The sequence below is a fragment of the Hemiscyllium ocellatum genome, chromosome 15 (genome assembly GCF_020745735.1).
Source record: "Hemiscyllium ocellatum isolate sHemOce1 chromosome 15, sHemOce1.pat.X.cur, whole genome shotgun sequence".
NCBI classification, from domain to species: Eukaryota; Metazoa; Chordata; class Chondrichthyes; order Orectolobiformes; family Hemiscylliidae; genus Hemiscyllium; species Hemiscyllium ocellatum.
This window is the reverse complement of record NC_083415.1, coordinates 47,706,121-47,731,609: the sequence shown is the minus strand read 5'-3', so window position 1 is coordinate 47,731,609 and position 25,489 is coordinate 47,706,121. Positions and strand designations below refer to the sequence as shown.

Sequence of the window (25,489 nt, the reverse complement as noted above, 5' to 3'; positions counted from 1 at the left end):
CAATGAGTGATTAAGTCTGGAATGCACTGCCTGAGATATGGGGGAGACATGTTCAGTTGAGGCATCCAAGTGTGAATTAGATTCTTATCTGGAAAGGAAGATCATTCAGGATTATAAAGAGAAGGTGGTGTAATGGCACTAAGTGAGTTGTTCATTCAGACAGCCAGTGCAGACATGATGGGATGAATGGCTTTCTGTGCTGTAAAAATTCTGTAAATTTCCTGGCACTTGGTTGTACATGACAGGAGACATCATTCCACTGGCTTATGCCCATTTTTCTCATTTAATTAAAACTACGCCGACTGAATCACAGCAGTCTCTGAAAATGCAATTTCACCAGATAAAAAGATAAGCAGGCAACTTTCTTGGACTGCTATGTCTAAATTGTAGCTGCTTTTACCTTGTACCACCAGTTGTCAGTATGTGGGTCTTGCATTGCTGTGTCAATCAAAATACAAATGCTGATTTTTTTTGGCACTGCAGTCCAGAAGATCCATATTTACGAGATATCCCCACAGGGAACTGCACTTCTTGGGGCTGATACAAAGCACTGATTGATGGCCAAAATACAATTTCTTCAATGGGACGATGAGAAAGGTCAAAAGGACATCACATTTGCACACAGCGATTCCTTGTAGTGGCATTATTCTTCACTTCTACCAGAAATGTGAGTAACCTGAGTCCTGCGGATGGGGGAACTGGCTCCCCTTTTTTATTCACTCGCTCCCTTGGTTAGCCACAATGAGGTTAATTTTAAAAGGATCCGTTCCCTTGTGCATCCCTTTCTCTCTGACTCAAATGAACTTATGATTTCGAAGCATAGCGCGTGCACACGCACGCAAACACAAATTAAGAGATGTGTCCAAAAAGATACATTTTAAAATTAAGGATCAGTTTCTGAATTATTCATGATGAATGAAAAATTGAATATTGCGGGTGTTGCGGTGGAATTTACAGTAATATTGATAGTTGAAGTCCATTTTGAGGTTTTTAAAAGTCATTTAAGGGTGGGGGCATCGCTGCCTGGGCCACCATTTATTGGCTATCCCAGAGGGCAATTAGGAGTCAACCACCTTGCTGTGGGTCTGGAGTGATGTGGAGGCAAAATACACTATAAGTTTAGACCTAAATTGACAGAAAGTACAGACCAGGTTTCTCTACTTAACAAGAACTACATTTTGCGACAAATTAAAAGTTTCCAGTCACAGGTTAAAAACCACCAACATATAACCACCAGTTAAAACTCTAGCATCCTTGGATTATTCTCTAAACACATATGCAGACAGATATAGTCAGGTTTTCTTTAAAAATTGATGGTATGATTGGAGGGAAATACTAGGAAAGCAGTTCAATAGCTCCTGTCTGCATGGCCTGCTGAACATGTGCTTGCCAGGGCTCGCTCTTCAATGATCTCTCTCTTCTCCAAGTACTTTCACTTGCTTGTAGGAGACACAGAGTGACTGGTTCACAACATATTACAGTTCTGACTTATTGGTTAAAAGCAACAGCTTGCCTAGATGGAAAATAAACTGTCTTCCTTCAGGCTTTAAAATTGTTTTATTTCAGAGTCAGAGACAGCACTTTCTTTTTTGGAAGTCCAAAGGCTCCTGGCACTCTCATTCACACCCACAAGTTGTTCAATTAACTATGAGCCAATTACAATTTTGTTGGCAGGCAGAAAGCTTCTCATCGACACTTACTCATCAGTCCACAGACCAATTAGCTACCTGCTGGTGACTAAATCTAATTTTTTTTACACACTCCTTGGCTCCAGTTTGAATTCTGTAACCTCTACCAGTACTTGAACAAACAACAATATAAACAGCATTTACAATAAGTGTTGATAACTTGTTTTTTCAAAATGCAGCAATCCCTTCCATAGTCCTTTGTTTTTAAAATAGTTCTTTTCAGATTTTAGTCCTATATCAAAAATACAGAAAAATAAAAAGATTTGATCTTTACACCAAATACTTAGTGAGTTTTTTTATTTAAATGTATTGGTATTGCCAAATCATTTGGCTATAATGCACTGTGGATATATTTGCACTCTCTTAAGCAATTATAGCTTGCATTTTATCTCTTTGGCTGATATAGCTTTATAACAAGCAGAAAACGATTATAGTGTCATCTGTTGCATCCATTTACTCTTTCCCAAAGTTAAGCTATTACCATTAAAGTAGGAAAGAACATCTGGGCTAGATATCCAACTCATTTTCAGAATTAGCTGAGTGAATACAAACAGATGACTACAACTAGAGTAAGACAATGTTCCTGAAAAGGACATTGCATTAAGATCCATTCAATTTGATTATGTAATTCAGTTCTAGCGGAAAAATCTGAAGAATAGCTCTGCATCTTGATGGAGTCAGGTATGTCTCCTAATAGCTTGAGTAACAATATCTAACTAACTATATAAGACATAAGACCATAAGATATAGGAGTGGAAGTAAGGCCATTTGGCCCATCGAGTCCACTCCACTAATGTAATTTGTACCTCATTGCAATCACACATTAACATATAAGTGGAGAGGGTAAGATGCTCCCTTTATTAAAACTTGATGGTGCTTGTTCCTCTACCACTGCAAACCAAATGGGCTTCCAAACCCAGTCAGGAACAGAGAAATAGTGGCAGCATCTTTCCAACCACAAATTTCACATAGCCATCAGCTGTGGGTATCACTATTTAATAACATAAGAAATCATGGTGAAAAAAAAACTACCGCAGAGAAGAGGACCAAGTGAATTTCCAGCTTTAAAGACTATATCATGTTAAGAATTATTCATACAGACAGACAGAGTCAGCAGCTGCAAATGCTTGAACAAACATGCAGTTACTAGGAATCCATGGAACAATCAACATGACAGAAACAGTACTCCAGGCTATTGTCTTTCTTTTCAGACTTGGTAAGAAGAACAGAAAGAAACAATGTGCGCTAGAAAGAGCTTAGAGATGAGTCTCAGCTGACAGTGATACATTCGATCGGGAAGGGAGGATCTGTCTTGGTTAGAGCTGGAAAACCCTGAACAAATTGTGCAAACATCTCATTGGACATGGGAACAAATTGTTAACGGTGCAAATAAAAATGCCAAGAAGGTGACAAGTAAATGAAAGAAGTACTTACAGCTCACAATGAGCAATGCTGCCGTAGCAAATGGATGCCATAAGACAAGGCCAAAGCAGGGAAAATCAAAGGCCATCAAGATACTTAACACTGAAATTGCAGCACTGGGTATGTTGCAGAGAACAATTAAGGTGACAAAGTGAATAAGTTGAAAACCAAAGTAGAGAAAATCTAATAGAAGAGTATAGAAGAGGAGTAAAAGATTTATAATGTATTTTTTGGTTGGAGAAATTTATTGCAGCTGTAGATACAAAGCTTTATTTGGGAAAATTCAGGAAAAAGCCTCACGTTTTACATTACACCAGGCAAGGTGGGCAGTTACTCATTTTGATCACAAGAAAGCAAGAAACTTTTATTCTGCTTGTAGAGGGTGGGAAACTTCCATAAGACCACAAAACGTGGGAAAACCGTAGGGATCAGTTCCAATACAAACATTACTGTTAAACAGAATTGGAGGCTTTAAGAGGAAAATAATACTGCATTTTTGTACAGGACCATTTAAAAGCTATGGGACAAGGAAAACAAAACAGCATTGTTATTAACAGAATTAAAAGTCTTCCAAGAAAAAGAAATTACAGCAACATTGAGATTCTGTGGAATTTAAAAGCCACAATATAAGAAGAATAAATAATTACATCAAGAAATTGTCACAGGAGAAATAATACAACTTGTAAAATCTAACATTAGCAAATGACAAAAAGGAACATAGGATTGGACATGTTGGAGAAAATAGTTCTTAAGATAGAAACTGCTTCCAACTTAATTGCTAAATCACAAGCTGAGCAAGTACACATACTTTTATCTTCGGTATGACATAGAACTAATGACTTTATGAATTACTGAAAAAAAAGGAACCCATACTTTTAAAAATGTCCAACAAGCTTTTGGAAGTTACATAATCTTGGAAAAAATAAAAGATTTGAAAGAGCAAAATTAAACACGAGTTCAGTAATCCATGAGTAATTCCAATAATGATCACTACAGGTTGTTGACAAACATGACTGTGGAGCTTTGAAATTAGAATTTGAAATTTGAAGAGACAGAATTGTTGTTGGAATCATTGATCCACTCTGACAAATGAAAGCTTCATCTGTAAAATTACATGTCAAATCTAAAGGACGTGCAGAGGTAGGGTGCAGTTTTTACAGCAGCAATGTGATAGAATCAGCAGCATTAGAAAAAAATACTCAACACATTCCTAAGGAAATTTAGTGATTCAAACAGCTCAAGTTTTAGAAAATCTGTTAATCTCAATAGACATGTCATTAATTTCAAGTGTCAGCATATTCTCTGATCCAATTTTGTGGCTGAAGAACAGAAAGTTATAGCCTACAGAGAGAAAACCATAAGGTGCAGATGGGTTAACTCTCAATATTGAAAAGTATGCTATAAGTCACTGTGCAATATAAAGAGCATAAAAGTTGTGAAAATACATTAAAATTGCATGGTTTAGAACAAACACTGTTCACATTTGAGTCTGCACACTGGCCTTCACAGCTTTGAGGTAGTTCGCTAGTTCTAGGAGATAACAAACAGGTTGATAAAAGCACGTTATTTGAAGAAAGGTTAGCCAGAGGACCATGAGTCCAGGAACAAATTTTTATTGTCCAATTGGTCAACAGGGAATGGTAAAGGTTTTCATTGAGTTTCCCAGAGTAATGGCATGACCCAAAAAGAAACATCTATTGTTGTTATCTATGATGGAATAAAAGAATTGTTTATATCATAAACTGGAAGAAAATCAGCGATGAAATAAGAATGGTGAAAATGTTTTCTATCACTATCAGCACTGAAGAACCATCAGAAGACAGAAGTCAGGGGAATTTGTGAGCAGATACTAATACTGACAGCAGGAGTAAAAGCCTCACGTTTTACATTACATTATTTTTTTCTAATGCTGCTGATTCTATCACATTGCTGCTGTAAAAACTGCATCCTACCTCTGCACGTCCTTTAGATTTGACATGTAATTTTACAGATGAAGCTTTCATTTGTCAGAGTGGATCAATGATTCCAACAACAATTCTGTCTCTTCAAATTTCAAATTCTAATTTCAAAGCTCCACAGTCATGTTTGTCAACAACCTGTAGTGATCATTATTGGAATTACTCATGGATTACTGAACTCGTGTTTAATTTTGCTCTTTCAAATCTTTTATTTTTTCCAAGATTATGTAACTTCCAAAAGCTTGTTGGACATTTTTAAGCCTTTCGAGCTCGTTGAGAAATCTTTAAGTGAAGTTAAACAACTAAACTGTCTGCAAAACAAATTGTTGTCACTGATCTGAATGTCAGAGGTTTCAATGACAGAAGTGCACGGAGAACATTTGAAATCATTTCAAGCATTGTGCAAAGGACAATTATCCATACCAGTTACAACAATCATGCTCAGCAGCAATCTTCCAGTAGCACAACTGAGGAAAATATGTGATGCACCAGTGTAACATCCATGTAGGGAGAATGAAGACATCCAAATGAATAAACCAGTTGAAGGAAAGCATTTACACACTTCAACATGGATCAACAGCAAGTTGAAAATAAAGCTGCGCTTATACAAAATGAAGATGAGTTACGTACAACTTCACTGAAACCAGATGAATGCCTACAGATTCAAGATCTGTTCAATAAGAAAAATAAGTCTGACTCAGACATCCAAGATACAGCAAAGTAAACAAACATTTTTTCCACCAAGCAGCCATCTTCCATGATGGAAATTTGTGAGATAAAAGATCACTTAGATGTTGTTATGGGAATGCTACCCAATTAGGCAGGGAAGAGCTCCTCTGTGAAAGACATTCAGAAGATTAATGGTCCACCAGACAAGATAATGTTTTAGTAAGCAGGAACAATGTCCTCTGAGAAGGACATCTAAAAGATAAATTATCTTATTATGGAGAGAAAGGTTACAGGCCAGGCAAGGTCAAGATCAGAATCACAGTCAATTGTCCACAAGCCAAAGACCCACCAATCTTCCAGGTCTGAAGAGAAAGTGTTCTGAAAAATTGTGCAACTTCCAGAGGACCTGAATTTGTGAAGGTGGAGACGTGGGGACAGATGGAGCAGACACAAATGTAATTGTATCCATAAATGTTTCCAAAAGTAGGAGAGACTAGGACCCGGGTGCACAGTATCAGAGTGAAGGTGTGACCTTTTAGAACTGAGATGAAGAAGAATGTTTTTCAGCCAGAGAAATGGTTAGTCTGTGGAACCCATTGCCGCAGAAGGCTGTGGAGGCTTAGTCATCTTGTGTATTTAAGACAGAGATAGATAGGTTCTGGATTAGGAAAGGATCAAGAATTACCAAGAGAACACAGGAGAATGGAGTTGGGAAACATATCAGCCATGATTGAATAGCAGAGCAGACTCAATATGTTGAATGTCCTCATTCGGCTTCTATACCTTGTGGTCTAGTATGGTCTAAATGTACAAATATTAATTGCAAAGGGAGAAGCTTGGGAGAAAGATCGCATATAGTTTTGTTATGATGCGGTTATTTTATAGATTACATTAAACTCCACACAACCTGATGATGTCAAACCATCTTGGGCGGGTAAATTGAATGAATACCTCTGGGTCTTAAAAGGGAGAGATGTCTCATCAATATCTCCCAATAGTCTTTGTAACGACATTAAACTAACTAATGTAACTTTTAGCAAATTGCTATCATGCAACATACTATATCTTAGGGAGACAGGAGCCTCTTCTTGTTAAGAATAGTTATTCCTCTACCATTTCAAGAAAAATAAGACCTCAAACCCAGTCAAAGAAAGAGAAATGTTGCCAGAATCCTTTTACCACAAATACCACAGGCTCCCTCCCCGTGACTCCAATCAATGGCAAGTTAATGAACTATTTCAACAATCCAAAAGTGTTGCTGTTGTGTTCATTGGACAGAGTTCAAAGAACAATCCAACCATGTTTTCCCAATTTATAGTTTGCTCATATGTGCAAGACTTTTTAAATCAATTTAGCCCCAAATGTGAAAGGGCAAAGAACACATCAATTTATTATAATATAAAGAACAGCAACAAAGAGCCAATATTGCATACAGGCCCATCTCACGTGTCTGCCTTTCATTGCCTAGTAATTGGTATGTAGTGTATTATGAATATTAATTGTCTGAAGGAAGAATGTGAAAAGAATGGCTTCTCATTAAAATATCTTTCTTGATTTTGCTTGACAGCACATCAATGACCTTGGTGCTGACAAAGATTGTGGATAATCAACAGCTTGGTTACACAAAATAGGAATTTAAGACCTTTAACAAACAGGATTCCGGAATGCTACACAATTGTGACTTAGTCAGTAGCACTCTAGCTTCTGAATTAGAAGATTGTGTTCAAGTCCCACACCAGAGCCCTGTATAAAAACAAGACTAACGCAGGACTGAGGCAGCGGTATCATTGACACTTTAAGCCAAGGTGTCAAACATTCCATGATATCATTTCAAAGAAAAATCAGGGATGTTGTCCCTGCAGTCCTGGTCAGTATTTCACCCTCAACTAACATCATCAAAACAGATTATCACTTTGCTATTGCTTGGGACATGCTGTGCACAAATTGGCTGCCCTGCTTCCTCTGTGACAATAATCAGAGAATCCCTACAGTGCAGACAGAGGCCAGTTGGCCTATCAATACTCTGAAGAGCATCCCACCCTATCCCCATAACCTGGCATTAATTACCTAGCCTGTGTACTATGGGGTAATTTAGCATGGCTGATCCATCTAACCTGCACATCGTTGGACTGTGGGAGGAAACTGAAGCACCCAGTGGAAACCCGCAGATACTGGGAGGACATGCAAACTCCACACAGTCACCCAAGGCTGGAATCAAATTCAAGACCCTGGCACTGTGAAGCATCAGTGCTAACTGTTGTGCCATCATGCCATCTTGGCTACGCTGGCTGTACTTCAGAGGTCACAAGGTGCTTTGGGATATCCGGAGGTCATGAAAAGCCACATGTGAATGTCTGCCTTCCTGTCTGAGTGGCCACTGAATGACAACATACACGTATAACAACTATTGTGTGGTAAAATGACTCAAGGCACATCACAGGAGTGTTATCAATCAAACACTGAGCTCCATAAGGAGCTATCATGACCAGAAAACCAAAAGAAAGATATACTGAGAGAAACTGGGGGAATGCAAAACATTCTGGTGGAGTGGAGTAACTGCCTATTGCAGAAGTGACTCAGCTCATATTTCACTGATGTCAGATGAACATTCAGAAAGGAAGGCAAGCATTGACATCAAAGATCTTGAAATGATATGAAGTTATAAAAAAAAAGTGCTTTGCCCAGCAAAATTGCATTTCTGGCATTCAGTAATTGATGTTCACTTTGCTGTAACTGAAAAATGTTGGCCGTAAGGCATGGGATGAAGGGATTCAGGAAATGGAGGCATACTGCCTGAATTTGGGATAAATATTCCTGCAGGTAATGCCTGACATTAAGACAGCTTTTCTGAAAATTGCCACATCAGATTTATGCCCCTTGATTTTCAATCATTTTTCTTCGCCTGTTGTCACTGCCCTCATAATTACTTCCAATTCTTGAGTGTCTGGTAAGTCAATTTTGTATGCAAGCTGTAAAGCCACATTAGTGTCTGAAACTTCAAACTGAAAGAATAGATATAAAATCTCCAGCAAGAACAAGTTGTTCTAGACGCTTGAGCCTAATGTGAAATCACAGACATAACACTGCAATAGAGCCAGAGGGAGGAGAACAAAATCAATATGGAAGCTACTTGCCCGAATTGCTGATGATCTACTAACTCAATGACATGCTCAGCAGCTGCAAATTAATTCTCACTGCATCAAACCTTCAGTACCTGAATGTTCAGTGTGCTCTATCACAGATTGGCTCGATATCCTTCATGCAATCAACATCATTCATTTTAAAACCTTGCTCTGCAATTTATTTTCCTGCCCAGCATTACTAAAATCAGGTCAAGATGCTCCAGTTATGACCAACATGTGTTCAAGTGTCCTGTGAAGATGGCACGTGCAACTACAATGTACACCTCATCCAAAAGACAGAATTGCAGAAAAGGTTTAAAAATCATCTGCACATTCACCCAAAGCCAGTTTGTGCATGTGTTTCTTTCCCTCTTAAGCCTTTATGCTCAGTGGGTTAGTAGCAGGAATTAGAATATATCTGGATTGTAAGCAATGGCATTAACCAATTCTGGGATACCGAGCTTGGTGCGATGCTTTCTGAAGTATGTCTCAACAACACGCTTCAACCTAACTCAAAGAAAATCCTCCATTACATGATTGCAGTAATTCCATTTTCTATACTGACCGTCCTTTCCAATATGAAAATTAAAGATTTAGGGACTTATATATAGAATAACATCTAATCATGTCCTTATGATGTTCCAAAACAGTTTGCAATTTACAGATTACATTTGCAGTGCAATTATTATGTAAGCAGATGTGTTAGCACCTTTGCAAACAGCAAGATCTGATAAACAGTGAGAAAGTAAATGGTCAGATAAGATGCTTTCTTTGGAGATGGTTAAGAAATGGTTAAGAAATGGGTACTGAGCTAAACATTGGAAAATGCCATGCTTTTTGTCCCCAAGTAACATTATTATTTCTTCACATTCACTTTGAGCAAGTAAACAAAACTTGAGTCTTAGTTTCATCTTAAAGATAGCATTTCTGACAATTCAGCAGACTCATAGAAGAATGTACTCGAGTCTACAGTAAGGCTTGAACTTTCTGACTCAGATGTGAGGGAATTAGCAACTGAGCAAAGCTAACTAGTATGAAATCAGTGTTGATTTTCTCCTGCAAGCCATACTTACCAGAACAGTAAAGGAAGGAGCATTGCAGCCCACAGATGATAGGAAGGAAAATTTTCATTTCATCAGACCTTAGAAGTTGAAAGACCACACTGTGCCAATCAACCATAGCACCCAATCCCTTATTTAATAAGTTATGTTCAATAATTTATAAAATAAAATCATACCAAAGCTACACACTAGACAGCAAACTTTTTCTAGATATGAAGTAAGGTTGCCATTGATGGAGATTATGTGTGCTGTATATTGATCGCTGTACAATTGTGTCATCGATCAAACAGACAAGCATCTTTTGAAATATAAAATCAATTCGATGGGCACAACTCTACATCAGATCTTCATTTGTACAGGACACATTAGAAAATAAGTGAAACAGAGGGAAATTGCTTCTCAGTTTTCATTGCCTGTTATTTCCCAGTACGGCTCATCCAAGCTGCAGTGTCGACTCAGCTGAGCTTTTTCCTGCACATTCCAAATTCACTTGCTACCACAGGGCAAACTAAATTAGTCACAATTGCTCACACGCAGAGATCAGTTATCACAACCACTGACTCGCACTGAGTTTTGCATGGCTGATGGAGTCAGTAATACTAATTTGTACAGTGGCCAGTGAAACAAATGGAATGATAAATAGGGAAAAAATTAATGAGAGAAATTCACTAAGAATGACAAGTACCAAAGTAATATAGTTTAAAGTGGGGGCATGCTGTCTGATTAACAGGCATGGAGTAATATTGTAGCTATTCTAAGAGTGTTTCATGCTGACACTGGGTATAAAGTGGAGTTATACTGTCATGTAGTACAGGTAGATCTCAATATTTTACCAGCCCTCAACATATGGACTCAGATTTAAGACTATGGACAATAGACGCTTGAAGAATTTGAGTAAGAACCCTTTTTAATACAGCAAGTGGGAGTGACCTGGCCGACATTGTCCACAAGAATGGTGAAAACGGAAACAATCAATGAATTATAACTAAAAGTGGTCAAACATTTGAGGGAAACAAACTGGCAGAACTTTGGATTAGTATGGGGGAATAGGACAGATTGGGTCTCCCAACAGAGAGATGGCAAGGATTTGATTGGTTGATCTCTTACTGTACTGTAATAATGGTTACATCAATTGGTTAACAAATGATACAGACACTTTCTCTACTGTTAAGAAAAAACGATTTGTAGATGCCGGTGTTGGACTGGGGTGTACAAAGTTAAAACTCACACAACATCAGGTTATAGTCAACAAGTTTAATTGGAAGCACTCACTTTCGGAGCACTACTCCTTCATCAGGTGGTTGTGGAGGACACAATTTATAGCAAACGTTTACACTATGACGTAACTGAAATTATACATTGAAAAACACCTTGATTGTTTGTTGAGGCTTTCATCTGTTAGAATGAATTGGAGATGCCAGTGTTGGACTGGGGAGTACAAAGTTAAAAATCACACGACACCAGGTTATAGTCCAACAGGTTTAATTGGAAACACACTAGCTAGTGTGCTTCCAATTAAACCTATTGGACTATAACCTGGTGTTGTGTGATTTTTAAAATCTGTTAGAATGACCATGATAGTTTCACTTCTTTCATATGTAAATCACAGAACTTTTTAATATAAAAAGTTACATTCTCAGAATAACTGTAACAATTGGTGTCAGCCCAGATAATATGTTGAAGGTGTTAGACCCTTGTGTTCCCTGTCTGTGCCATAATGTTTAGACTAATTCTAATCTAAAAAGAGAGTTAACAGAGTCTTACATAGATTCATGCAGTTTTTGAGCAAAGTACAATGTAACTCTGCAAGTACAAATTCACCCCACAAACGTTTTTGTGTATGTGTGCATGTGGGTTTTTGTGTGCGTGTGGTTCTGTCTGTCTGGGGTGGGGGGGTTGTGAGTGTGAGAGAGAGCGTATATGTGTGTGTCTGTACGTGTAGAGTGTCTAAGTCTGTGAGAGGGTGCATGTGAGAGTGTGGGAGTGTTTGTGTGTGTCTGGGACGGGGGGTTGTCGGTATTTGTGAGAGACAGAGTGTGTATGAATGTGTCTGTGAGAGTAAAATGGTCGAAGTCTGTGAGAGGATGCATGCGAGAGTGTGTGTGTCTGCAGGAGAGTGTGTGAGTGTCTGTGTGCGTGTCTGTGTATACGTGTGTCTGTGTGCGTGTCTGTGTATACGTGTGTCTGTGTGTGTATAGGAGTGCACACCGACCCTCCGAAGAGTAACCCACCCAGACCTATTTCCCGCTGACTAATGCACCTAACACTATGAGCAATTTAGCATGGCCAATGCACCTGACCTGCACATCTTTGGACTGTGGGAGAAAACCGGAGCACCCTGAGGAAACCCACGCAGCCACGGGAGAAATAGAATCAGTCTAAACATTATGGCACAGACAGGGAACACAGGGGTCTAACACCTTCAACATATTATCTGGCTGACATCAATTGTTACAGTTAACCTGAGAATGTAACTTTTTAAAAAAACGTTCTGTGATTTACATATGAAAGAAGTGAAACTATCATGGTCAGTCTAACAGATGAAAGACTCAACAAACAATCACTTTTTTTTTCAAGGTATAATTTCAGTTACGTCACAGTGTAAATTTTTGCTATAAATTCTGTGTCTTATAATTATGTCCTCCACAACCACCGGATGAAGGAGCAGTGCTCCGAAAGCTCGTGCTTCCAATCAAACCTGTTGGATTATAACCTGGTGTTGTGTGATTTTTAATGTTTTAAAAAAAAGATTTTGATGGGGGGGAATAGCTCAGTTTCAGAAACCTGGTCCGCATGGACAAGTTGGGCCGAAATACCTGTTTCCGTGCTGTATGACTCAATGATTCTATGTTTGGAAAATATACTTGTCGGTGAGCTAGTAACTAAAGGGTATTCGTTCACCACCAATGGATATTAAGAGTATTTACTTTTATGCCAAAAGTGCTTCAGATGTGGAATTTCCTGCCATTACGTTGTTTTTATGAAATGGAGTTATTTTAAAAAGAAAAATTTGAACAAAGAAAGGAGGAGAAATGGAATTCTGTGATAGTTTTTTGAGTTCTAATATAGATGTAATAAGTCTCAAAATGCTGCATACCAGGAACAATTCCTGGATGTGCCATTCACACCCGAGGGGTACCCTGGTTGTTGGAGCTTGCAACCTCACACAGCGAAACAAAAAACTTACATTGAAGCAGCACCTCGCATGATCTCATGAAGTCAAAAAAAAGAATTTGTTAGCCATTAAAGTACTTTGAAGTGTCTTCATTGTGGTAACACAGGAAACAGTAGCCAATTTGTGCACTGCAAGTTCAAACAAAAACAACAATGGGAAAAGCTGCTTTAAGGATATTGATGTGGATAGTAGTATCAGCCAGGATAGCAGGCCTAAGTCTCATGGACTCCTTTGAAAAAAGTGCCATGGCACCTTTTACATTTACCTCAGTCTTGGTTTAACATTTTGGATGGCACCTCCAATAGTGCACCATTGCCTCAGTACTTTATTACATTTTTTTTAGCAGGACTTCAATGTGCAAACTTCTAACTCAGAATTCAGAGAACTTTGAATTGAACTGTGGCCAACCGCTTTTTCTGAGCCTCATTGGTCTCCTCCCTATTCAGAACAGATCACTTCATTGACAGTTGTGAGAATGACAACATTATAAATTACCTGAAAGCTCTGATCCTGTCAGCAACAGAAAGCGAGACAGAGAACATGACAAAGAGGAGCACACTTTAGGGGAGAAGGGACTGGTCAGAGCATAAAATCTTCGAAGGTGTGCATCTGTGGGGGAGGAATTGTGGGGGGAGAGAGAGAAATACAGAGAGAGAGAGAAAGAGAGAGAGAGACTGAAACACAAAATGTGGAAAAGAGAGCAACATAAAATTGAGAGAGAGAATGTCACATTAGCCTATGATGAGCTCTTTTAGATAATGGGTCTTATTCAGAGAATCAGATTCTTTGAAACTGTGATCCAAATTGCCTGTTGTTTTAGGTGCATTAGTCAGAGGGAAATGAGTCTGGGTGGGTTACTATTCAGAGGGTCGGTGTGGACTTTGGGTTGAAGGGCCTGTTTCCACACTGTTGGGAATCTAATCTAATCTAAATAAAAGGATTGAGTCTCATATCCCCCAAAATTAAAACGTGGTAAGGTAAAGGAATCAGAAAACTGATTTCGGCCTGATTTTAGTTTTAGTAATTGCTGTCTATTGTCAAAAAGTGACAAAACTTGACAAACATTTCAATTAACAGCTGCAATGATTAAGACTTTTGTTCAAACAATGGTATTTGCTTAATTTTTTGCAATGTATTCTATATTGTAGGAACATCACAGAGGCTCTAATACATTTGTAGTAACATTTGCAAAAGTACGGAAAATGTCACATGCTGTAACAGTGTCACATGGTTAAATCTCCTGGAATTTGTTAAACGAGAGTTGATAACTTTATATTCTTCTTTTTAAATGAATGAGTGCCGAGGCTCAGGCATTATTTTATCAAAATGTGCTCCTTCAATATTCCTTTCTTAACCAGGTATTCTTGGATCTTGTGTAAAGTATCTGCTCCATTTCCCAACATAATATGATCCGGAGTTCAGGCAGATAATAGCTAACTAGCTCATTAAGTCTGCTACATATTACAATAGCTATAGCATCCTTATTAAATGCTAAGTATGACTCCAATCAATAGAAAGCCACACCTCACCCTCCGTTTCCCATCGAAATGAACAACATCAATTCATTGGAACTCTCGAGCATAATCTATTTAGCATTTTCCAACATGTTCCACCATTTAGATAGATCATGGTTGATCTATATTTTAATTCCATCGACATGCCTTGGTTCCTTAACCCTTAATGCCCTAGTCTAATGTAAAACCATCAAACACAGTTTTAAAACTGTCAGATGACAGTTTGAGGCAGAGTTCCAGATTTCCACTTCCCTTTCAATAACAGAGGACCTTCTGGTAACATCTTAAAATCACTATTAGAGCAACCTTAAAAAAGCTATTCATGGAAATACAAACCTAATGTCTGTAGCAGTCCCCATAGGTTGGCTCTCTCTTAGCCCCAGTAACAGTCTGGTGAATGGTCGTCAGCATCAGCTTCAAGGTCAGTATGCCTTTCCCCAGTGAGACAAAATTATCTGCTACTTCACAGGATAAATATTTGATGTCAAGCACTCAGAACCATTGTTCGGGAAAGTTCCCAATTCTCAGCAATCAATATCTTAATGTTGTCAAATTAATTTAGGATTACTAATTAATCAAAACCTTTCTCCCTCTCCCAGGACCATACCACAGCTCCAGTGCCCCGTACTAACCTGCTAGTTGGCCTGTTCGTTGTGATGGTGAAGATGCATTTGATGAAATGACCCCCCCAAATAGTGTTGATTCTGTAGTTCCTCCAAACGGTGTAACATTGGAGCTGTTCTTATCCAGACCTGAAGCTTTTGCAGGTGTTGACTGGGATTCTTGTGTTGGATCAGGTCCATAACGTAGATTCTGTGTGCTGGAGGAAATGCTATTGTCTCCAGCCTTTGGCTTCAGAGAAGGATCTTTCAGCTTGCTCTTACTACTCCCCATAATTAAACCTACAAAAAAGGGATTAAAATTACTAACAGCCAGAACACTCTTTAAGAATAATAAATCACATTTAGATACTTTATCTTTCTCTCTGGTCAATTGGAAAACCCTTGTCATAATGATAGCTATGATTACAAATGATTTTAAAAAATTATAGTAGCAGGAGAAATATTGTAAAAGTTTCCATAGCAAGCCATCAGCAAGATCATGAATCATTAGACTTACACATGGATTATTTGAAGAAAATGAATTATTCAAATATTCATAAAGGAATCGATGACAGTACTGCTCAGGCTAACATTTATGCAGTATCTTTAACATAGCAAAGGGAAACATAAATTTACCGGAGTCCTACAGGATTGCACACTCATTAGAGACAGAGAGAGACACTTATGGTGGTTTAATCTGAGGGTCACCACATCTCAGGCGAGGGGAGAGGTTCAAAAGGAGAGACCTTCATGGTTACCTCATCTGGAGCAGGAATTTAACTCACAAAATTGGAGTCACTCTGCAACAGTTCGCAAAGGGTAATCAAACAAAATGTGACAATAGGATATTTAACAACGGATAAGCTGAGTCAAATAGGTAGGTTTTAATATTTTTATACAATGTCAAGTCTACGTTAATTTTGAAGGTAAAATCCTGGTGTCAGGATGAGGTAAAAATGATACTTTGTAGCCTAACTACAACATCACGTCACTCTTTATTTGCATTAGCCCAGCCCAGCATAGAATGTGCAGCATGTACAGCAGTTGTCAGCCCAGAATTTACACAAGCCCAGAGAAAAATTACAAGCTGACAGAGAAGAATCTCGGAGGCCACATTGTTTGCTTCTTGTCAGGGGAACTCATATCTCAAAACAGCTGGAGCGAAATTCAGAAAGGGCCATATTCTGATCTATGTTGGAACAAATCATTTGGATAGGAACAGGGATTCCATTTCTGATGAAGGGCCTTTGCCCGAAACGTTAATTTTCCTGCGCCTTGGATGCTGCCTGACCTGCTGTGCTTTTCCAGCACCACTCTAATGTAAACTCTGTTTTTTAGCATCTGCAGTCCTCACGTTTGCCTACAGGGAGGCAATCATGTTGAGGGACCAAGAGCTTTGAGGAACTCATTTAATAAGCAGAACCTTGAAGGTAATGATCCCTAGATTTATTCCCAAAATAGAGACAGACAGGTCGGTTGAGTTCTTTCTTGTTCATCCCTTGAGGCAAAAACAACCATATTTATCAACTGCAGAATTATGGGTACCACAAACTATTTAGTTTGAGATGAGTTGCAGACTCAAAATTTTCTCTGCTTGCATTTGCTCTGTTCCATAACATGCACTTGTTTTTAAAGAAATCCATACCATTTTTTACATGGTTGCGTTGGTGTAGCAAACTTGGGCAAGCTTATCTCTAGTCTTGAAATCAATATCAAAACTCCGAAATGAAGCCTGGTAGTATTTCCTTTCACAGCCATGTCAGGTGAGTTAATACATGGCTCAAGGACCTGACGCTCAAAATAGAGAGGTTTTTGTTACGAACTACAGAAACCAACCCTAGGGCAGGAAGGAGCTAACCTCCCCAGTGTGAAGAGTGAAGTACAACATTTTGGTAAGTAAAATAAGGAAGTCACATGTTAGAAAATACAAACCCAAACAGGATGAAGGAGCAAAGCGATCTCGGAATACAAAACATGGATCGTCCATAGGAGCAACATAGGTCAAAAAGGCTATTAAAATATAGCAAATCAAGTTCCCAGCTTTCTTTTTAAAGGGATAGAATTTTTAAACACAGGTCATTCTGCCATAACGCAAGTTTCATCAATGCAAATTCGCTGTAATGCCAATGACGAATTGGGAACGTTGTTTCTAAAACACAATCTTTTAAAACATATATTGGTTGTTACGTGATTACATCACCAATACCATCACCAAGCATGATTTTTCTATCACACGGGGTTGCACAAGAACACAGCCGTCGTATTATAAAAGAACTCACTGTGGAGAAATTACACAAAGACAAACGAAACATACTGGGGCAATAAATTTGCATCAAACTTGAATTAAACAATATGGGAAGCAACAAAGACAGAAATTGCTGGGAAAGTTCATCTGATCTGGAAGTATCTGTGGAGAGGAATCAGAGTCAAATGATCCCTCCTCAGAACATCTGACCTCAGACCTGCTGAGGTTTTCCAGCAAGTTTTGTTTCTGTTTTTGTTTCTAGTTTACAGCATCCACAGGTTTTTTTAGTTTTCAATATGGTGAGTAACGTGTATAGTTTAGATTTAGATTACTTACAGTGTGGAAACAGGCCCTTCAGCCCAACAAGTCCACACCGACCCGCCAAAGCGCAACCCACCCATACCCCTACATTTACCCCTTACCTATGGCCAATTCACCTGACCCACACATCTTTGGACTGTGGGAGGAAACCGGAGCACCCGGAGGAAAACCAGGCAGACACGGGGAGAATGTGCAAACTCCACACAGTCAGTCGCCTGAGGCGGGAATTGAACCCAGGTCTCTGGTGCTGTGAGGCAGCAGTGCTAACCATTGTGCCACTCTGCCGTCCACTAATCTAATCTAATCGTTCTGGTCATGACGTTTTTTTTGGAAAAGGATTTAGAAGCACTAGAAAAGGTTCAGAAAAGACTAACAAGGAGAATAACCGAGCGATAAGTTAGGCCCATTGGGAATGGACCAAAAGGTTTGATTTACGTCTACATTGTAGATGCCATACAATTCTGTGCAATTACTCATTTCAAACAAGATCGCTGCCCAGTGACTTCATGAAAAAACAGCTGAAGGTTAGATATGCAATTTCCAACATAAAATTCCCAGATATTCCCATGTCTCACATGATAAAATAATGGAATTTGTTTCAATCAGTATACAATCGGTATTCATCAATGATCAAAATTTGTAAAATTTTAGGGATTGAGAAATAACAACCATAACTACACTAATTCAAATCCCCAACTGCGCTGAAGTTTTAAAAACATTGATTTATTCAATAACCATAACAAACTCAATTAAAATGTTTTTCAGACTGGAGGCCTGTGACCAGTGGAGTGCCACAAGGAGCGGTGCTGGGTCCTCTACTTTTTGTCATTTATATAAATGATTTGCATGCGAACATAAGAGGTACAGTTAGTAAATTTGCAGATGACACCAAAATTGGAGGTGCAGTGGACAGCAAAGAGGGTTACCTCAGATTACAACAGGATCTTGACCAGATGGGCCAATGGGCTGAGAAGTGGCAGATGAAGTTTAATTCAGATAAATGTGAGATGCTGCATTTTCGGAAAGCAAATCTTAGCAGGACTTATACACTTAATGGTAGGGTCCTTGGGAGTGTTGCTGAACAAAGAGACCTTGGAGTGCAGGTTCATAGCTCCTTGAAAGTGGAGTCACAGGTAAATAGGATAGTGAAGAAGGCATTTTGTATGCTTTCTTTTATTGGTCAGAGTATTGAGTACAGGAGTTGGGAGGTCATATTTCGGCTGTACAGGACATTGGTTAGGCCACTGTTGGAATATTGTGTGCAATTCCAGTCTCCTTCCTATTGGAAAGATGTTGTGAAACTTGAAAGGATTCAGAAAACATTTACAAGGATGTTACCAGGGTTGGAGAATCTGAACTACAGGGAGAGGCTGAACAGGCTGGGGCTGTTTTCCCTGGAGTGTCGGAGGCTGAGGGGTGACCTTATAGAGGGGCGTGGATAGGGTAAACAAGCAAAGACTTTTCCCTGGGCTCAGAGAGTCCAGAACTAGAGGACATAGGTTTAGGGTGAGAGGGGAAAGATATAAAAGACACCTAAGGGGCAACTTTTTCATGCAGAGAGAGGTACATGAATGGAATGAGCTGCCAGAGGAAGTGGTGGAGGCTGGTACAATTGCAACATTTAAGAGGCATTTGGATAGGTATATGAAGAGGAAGGGTTTGGAGGGATATGGGCCGGGTGCTGGCAGGTGGGACTAGATTGGGTTGGGATATCTGGTCGGCATGAACGGGTTGAACCAAAGTGTCTGCTTCCATGCTGTACACCTCTATGACTCTAAAAGCAAAATATTGTAGGTGCTGGAAATCTAAAATGAAAACAAAAAGTGCTGGAGAAACTCAACAGGTCTGACAGCATCAGTGGAAAGAGAAACAGAGTTAGCATTTTGAATCTGATACTCTGGAGTTTCTAGTCTTGCTGCTATATCTCCATAAGGGATAATTAAACTCGATAATTACTGACTTCCAGCATATAGTCATAGAGTTATAGAGACGTACAGCATGGAAACAGAGCCTTCAGTCCAACCCGTCCATGCCGACCAGATATGTTTAGATTTATTTCCCCACTCTGCTAAATTACTTCTTTCCATCTTTCAATTCAAAAGTTCATATTCTCCCTGATTGTTGCACTGAAAATGCAATACCAAAATGCAAAAGAAAATAATAAGGTATAGGGTCCCTTAAGTCTATTCTGCCATTCAACAGGATCATGGCTGATCTTTGACCTGGACGCTACTTACCCATCCTTCCCGGTATCCCTTGATTCCCTGAAATCCCATTCATCTCTTTATGTTAATACAGGAGATATTCAATGGTGAAGCACCCATTACCCTATGTGTAGAGAATTCTGAAAATTCAGAGCCATCTGAGTGAAGAAATTTCTCCTTGCCTCACTCTTTATTCTATCAGTACATCTTCCACTCCCATTCATCTAGCCTTCACGCCCTCTCAGAATCTTATGTCTCAAGAAGACCACCTCTCATGCTTCTAAACTAAGCAGTTAATAAATGTTAATTTGTTTGCAATAGCAAGGTTTCCAATCTTCATCTGTCAAAAGCATCCTTAGTTGTGGTATTTATATATGTCATAGTATCACAAATGCATCTCTGCATTTTAGGAATCTATTCTCACCATCTATGTATTTCAACAGAGAACTGATGTGAGTTTAGAGCTCAGCTGTAGCAGCAAGATGAAAATCCATCAACAATTATTTTCTGATCACCAATGAGATTAAGCATTGCTACTTGTTTTTTTTTGCTTTGTTGATCGGGCCTTATAATCTAATGCTCACTATCCTTATGGTTTAGTTGTGTGTGGCTTTATCCCTTGTGTTATTTTATGCTGGAAAAGGGAATAAGAAGAAAGAATTCCAAAAGTGTTTATTGTGGAAAAATTATATTTCACTTTTTGGCTCAAGTGTGTAAACAGATTACGTAGTGTTTGACATCATTCAGACATTGATTAGTGACTGTTTAAAGATTTCATAGATGTTTATAACCAGAAGGTCCTTGTAACATCAGCCTGAACTGGATTTGAACACAATCCCCAGAGGTGAGACAACGATGTGTTTTTAAAAAATATTTTCAATCAGTCTGCACAAAGATGTTATTACACATTTTTTGAGCAGGCAGGAGATGAAGCCACACCTCCTGCCTCAAAGGCAGGGACACCACCATTGTGACACAATAATCCTACAAAATCACACTTAATTTCCAAACCTGACTTTCCAGATGGTCAACACTGCACCAGAATTTGAATCCAACCTTCTGGATTTGCTAACATAACATGTGAGAAATCATATGAGGGAGATGTGACACATTAAAGGGAAACAACAAGATAGTAGTTTGGGTAATGATAACCAGAACGTGCCAGAAAAGAACAGAGCATCATAATGTAAGCGTGAAGTAGCAGATACAGGCTCGACATTGCAAGAAACTGTAAAATGGCAGAGTTAAAGTCCTGAAACTGAATTTGCAAAGCATTTGAAACAGAGTAGATGAAGTATTATCACTAATAAAAATAAATATTTATGACCTGATACGCATTGGACATGGTTCAAAGGTGATCTAAACTCAGTTCTGAATATTTAAGGTCCCCAGCATTTTCTGGCAGGAAGGTAGAAAAGGTGGCAAGATAGCTCTATTACTTAAAAATGAATGATATCAGTACATTACTGAGAGCTAAGAAATAAGAAAGGTCACTTGTGGGAATAGTTTACAGCATATCCCTTAGTAGTTATATTGTAGGTTAAGGATAAAATCACCATAGTCCTAATTCTCATTAGACAGAGACAACTGATGGTGGCTTAGCCTGATGGTCTCCACACCTAAGCAGTGGGGAGAGATTGAGAAGGAGAGTCCTCCCTGGTAAACTCACCAATACAGGAATTGAACTCATGCTGCTGCTATTAAACAGCATTGTAATCCTGATGCCAAACAACTGCACTAACCAAGCCACTACCGTAGGGCAGTGTATCAAGGATGAAATATGTGTGCTGGCAAAGAGACTGCTGCATTAATCACTTTATTCTACATATAGATTGGGTGAATTAGATTGGCGAAGATTGTTTGGGAGTCACAGTCCAAATTAAGAGGTCTATCTTTCAAGACAGAGATGAAGAGAATATTTCACTCAGAGGATCATGAGTCCGTGTAATTCTTTTCCTCAGAAAATAGTGCAGGCTGAGTCATTAAATTGATTCAATGTTGAATTTGATACATTTTTGATAGGTAAAGAGGTGAAGAATTATGAGGACAAAGAGAAAAGCTTGAATTGACACTACAATCAGATTGACTACTGTCTTATTGAATAGAAAAGCAGACTCAAAGGACTGAATGGCCTGCTCCTGTTCCTAGGTCGTATGTTCTGATGTAGCTCTTTGACAGAGTGAGTGTCATCAACTGAGTCATAGCTGCCAATTTGAATGAAACCTGGAAAGGACACAAAATCAATAACAACCAATATCTGAAAACAACAAATGCTGGAGATCACAGTGGGTCAGACAACAACCATGGAGAGAGAGCAAGCTAACCCTTCAAATTTAGATGATGCTTCAGAGCTCTGATGAAGCGCCATCAAGATTCGAAACATTAGCTTGCTCTCTCTCTACGAATGTTTCTGACCCGTTGTAATCTCCAGCATTTGTTGTCTTGAGTACAGATTCTAGCATCAGCAGTAATTTATTCCATCAACCAATATCCGTTTTCTCCTTTAATGCACAGAATTTGGACAAAAGGATTTGAGAAACAAATATCTGCAGCAGAGAGAAGGAAGGAGAAGTATTAGTGGAATTCAAGCAGTAAATATGTTCCTACTTGAAATCATGGGTCAGCAGAGGCAGAAGCTTTGATTTGCTCAATGTCAGGCTGCTTTCAGTTAAGGGAGGTCAATGCAAGCAACTCTATAGTGCTGGTGTTATGTTTAATGCAGACAACTCCCAGATGCCAGTAGCTATCCCCAAGATAATCTTGTCAGACTTGCGAAAGCTGATGACTAGGCCTCATCACTTAATACAGAACTTAACTATTTGGCAATGTGCACCAGGATATTATAAAAGCCGTGATATTTCCCCTTACTTCTTTCGTGCATGGAGACCTCAAAATACCGAAGGCTAGACTGCACTTATCAGACCAAGTATTGAGTGTGGGACACACCAATAACCCTCATGCAAAGAGGCACAAGCACAGATATTATCTGTTAATGGGCAGCTAGTAATAAGTAAATGAATGCGAGACTTATCACCGTCACGGTGACTCAATGGTTAGCACTGTTGCCTCACAGCACCAGAGACCCAGGTTCGATTCCATCCTCGGGCGACTCTCTGTGTGGGTTTCCTCTGGTTTCCTCCCACAGTCCAAAGAGCTGCAAGTTAGGTGGATTGCCTAATGGAAATGCAGGCTTACAGGGATGGGGTGGGGGGTGGGAATGGGATGCTCTTCTGAGGGGCGGTGTGGACTTGATGGTCGGAATGGTCTACCTCCACATAGTAGGGATTCTATGATCCATATCTCATGAATGAATGAGAAAATGAACACAGACCTCCCCACGGTGGCACAGTGGTTAGCACTGCTGCCTCACAGCGCCTGAGACCCGGGTTCATTTCCCGACTCAGGCGGCTGACTGTGTGGAGTTTGCACGTTCTCCCCGTATCTGCGTGGGTTTCCTCCGGGTGCTCCGGTTTCCTCCCACAGTCCAAAAATGTGCGGGTCAGGTGAATTGGCCATGCTAAATTGCCTGTAGTGTTAGGTAGGGATAAATGTTGGCGTATGGGTGGGTTGCGCTTTGGCGGGTTGGTGTGGACTTGTTGGGCCGAAGGGCCTGCTTCCACACTGTAAGTCTAATCTAATCTAAAAATCTAATCTCTGTCGCTACTTCTCAGTTGGGTACCACGTAATGCACTGGGTGCATTCATGGAAATGGGGAGAAGGAAGTAAACCTGTAAGATAATCCGACCTGTAAAACTCCTCACTCCCTGATCAATGCAATGGAGGTGGCACGGAGGATGAATCTGTGACAAAAGTTTTTGATTTTCATGATTCAATGCAGAGGAAATGTCACAATGTTTCCAGATGACTCAGCGAGTAAACACAGTGAGCAAGTGATCTATCGAAACTTTGGAGATTTACTGCCTTGCATTGAGTCACTCACTTTGTCCCACTTGGTTGCATTCTTGACTCGAGAAGGCTATATATTCGAGCCTCACTACAAGATATGTATAAATATTCTACAATGGTTCTTCAGTGCATTCTTACAAATATGATATGGAACTAACATCCCATTTAACTGTTCCAGTGCTTATTAAAAAAAAGGTAATAATTAGAGAAGTGTAAGAGATCTTCCAGGTGCCTTAGTAAAGGTTTCTCCATCAATAACCTCCATCAAAACAGATTAAAAAGCCTTTAATCCTGTTTGCTGTTTGTGGAGTGGACTCATGTTTTAATTGGTTCCCTGGCTTGCCTACATAGCAGAGGTAAATCGCTACATTCCAAACTAATTAATGGAAGGTCTTTGGGATGTTGTAAGGATGTAACATGGAAATATCCAAAAACTGAAGATCTTCCTCTGACCCTCATAGTAATGGAAAGGTCACAGTAAACAAAATGAAAGTGGATGAGCATGAAGGTACTATCCAAGCATGGACTCTGGATTGGCCAACAGACACAAAGCAAAGAGTAGTAATAAGTAAGTCAATCTCAGGTTGGCAAACCATGATCAATGGGACACTGCAAGGATCATGCTTGGGGCCCCAGCTTTTCAAAATCTGCACAAGTGATTTGGAGGAAGGGAACACCTTTGATACAGGTCAGGAATCATTTATCCAGTGCTTAGGAATCAACTGGTTTTCGAATAAAGGATATTTTCAGATTTAGGTGCATCAGAGTTCATTCCTGTCCATTCAAACCCTTTGGAGCAACACTCTGCTTAAAGTTAGAATCTGCCTTTCCTGCTGGCAGCCTCTTCTTTGGGGGCTGAAGCTCTTGGATTCAATAGCCCCTCTATTAAACTACCAGCCTCTGCAAACAGCTGAAGTTCAGTCCTTCACCAGAACAATGGCAGTGAGTATGAAAAAGTCATCCCTAATCGAAGATTTAACGACTTCAATTGGCTATCCATCTTCACTGAGTGGCAATCAATCTGTCTTGCAGCCCACAATCAGGAAACCTCCCCCTGTGATGGAAAACACATCGGGGAGCTTTCTGCATGTGGCTGCCCATTACTTAACGGATCCTTTCCTGCGCTAACTCATCAGCCAGGGGCTGAAAAATTTGTCTTATAATTTCTGTGAGTTTTATCTCTCTGTCACTCGATTCTGTTTGAAACGTACACCTTAAAGCCTGCATTTTTAACAACTGGAATTACAGTTTGTAAGAGTCGAATCAGGCCATTCAAGACTCGAATCAAAATCAAACTCAGAATCTCAAAATCTGTCAACTTAGCCATGAATGTATTTAACGTTCCAACTTCTACTGCTCAATACGAGAGAATTACAAAGATTAAAGACTCTGTGACAGCAAAAATTCTATTCCATCTTCTATTCTATTATTTCCATCTTGAAAAGAGACCCTTCAGCTGAAATTGTATTAATTATATTTTTACTTAGGAAGTAGACATATCGACTGCCCATGCCTAACTGCCCTTCAGAAGTGCCTGAAGGCATGCCTCCTCATTCTAAATTTTTGAACATGTGCGAACATGTTTTTAGCATCTACTCTCTG

At 39.4% G+C, this 25,489-nt stretch overlaps 1 protein-coding gene across 1 annotated transcript in view; it reads right to left on the bottom strand.

The window, feature by feature from the left end:
- LOC132822974 (proto-oncogene tyrosine-protein kinase Src-like) overlaps positions 1–25,489 on the bottom strand; it is a 167,081-nt gene that overhangs the window by 67,130 nt on the left and 74,462 nt on the right. The window contains exon 2 of the mRNA XM_060836447.1: positions 15,242–15,511. Coding sequence (XP_060692430.1) covers positions 15,242–15,503 — 262 coding nt within the window. The 5' untranslated portion in view covers positions 15,504–15,511. The remainder of the gene's footprint in view (positions 1–15,241; positions 15,512–25,489) is intronic.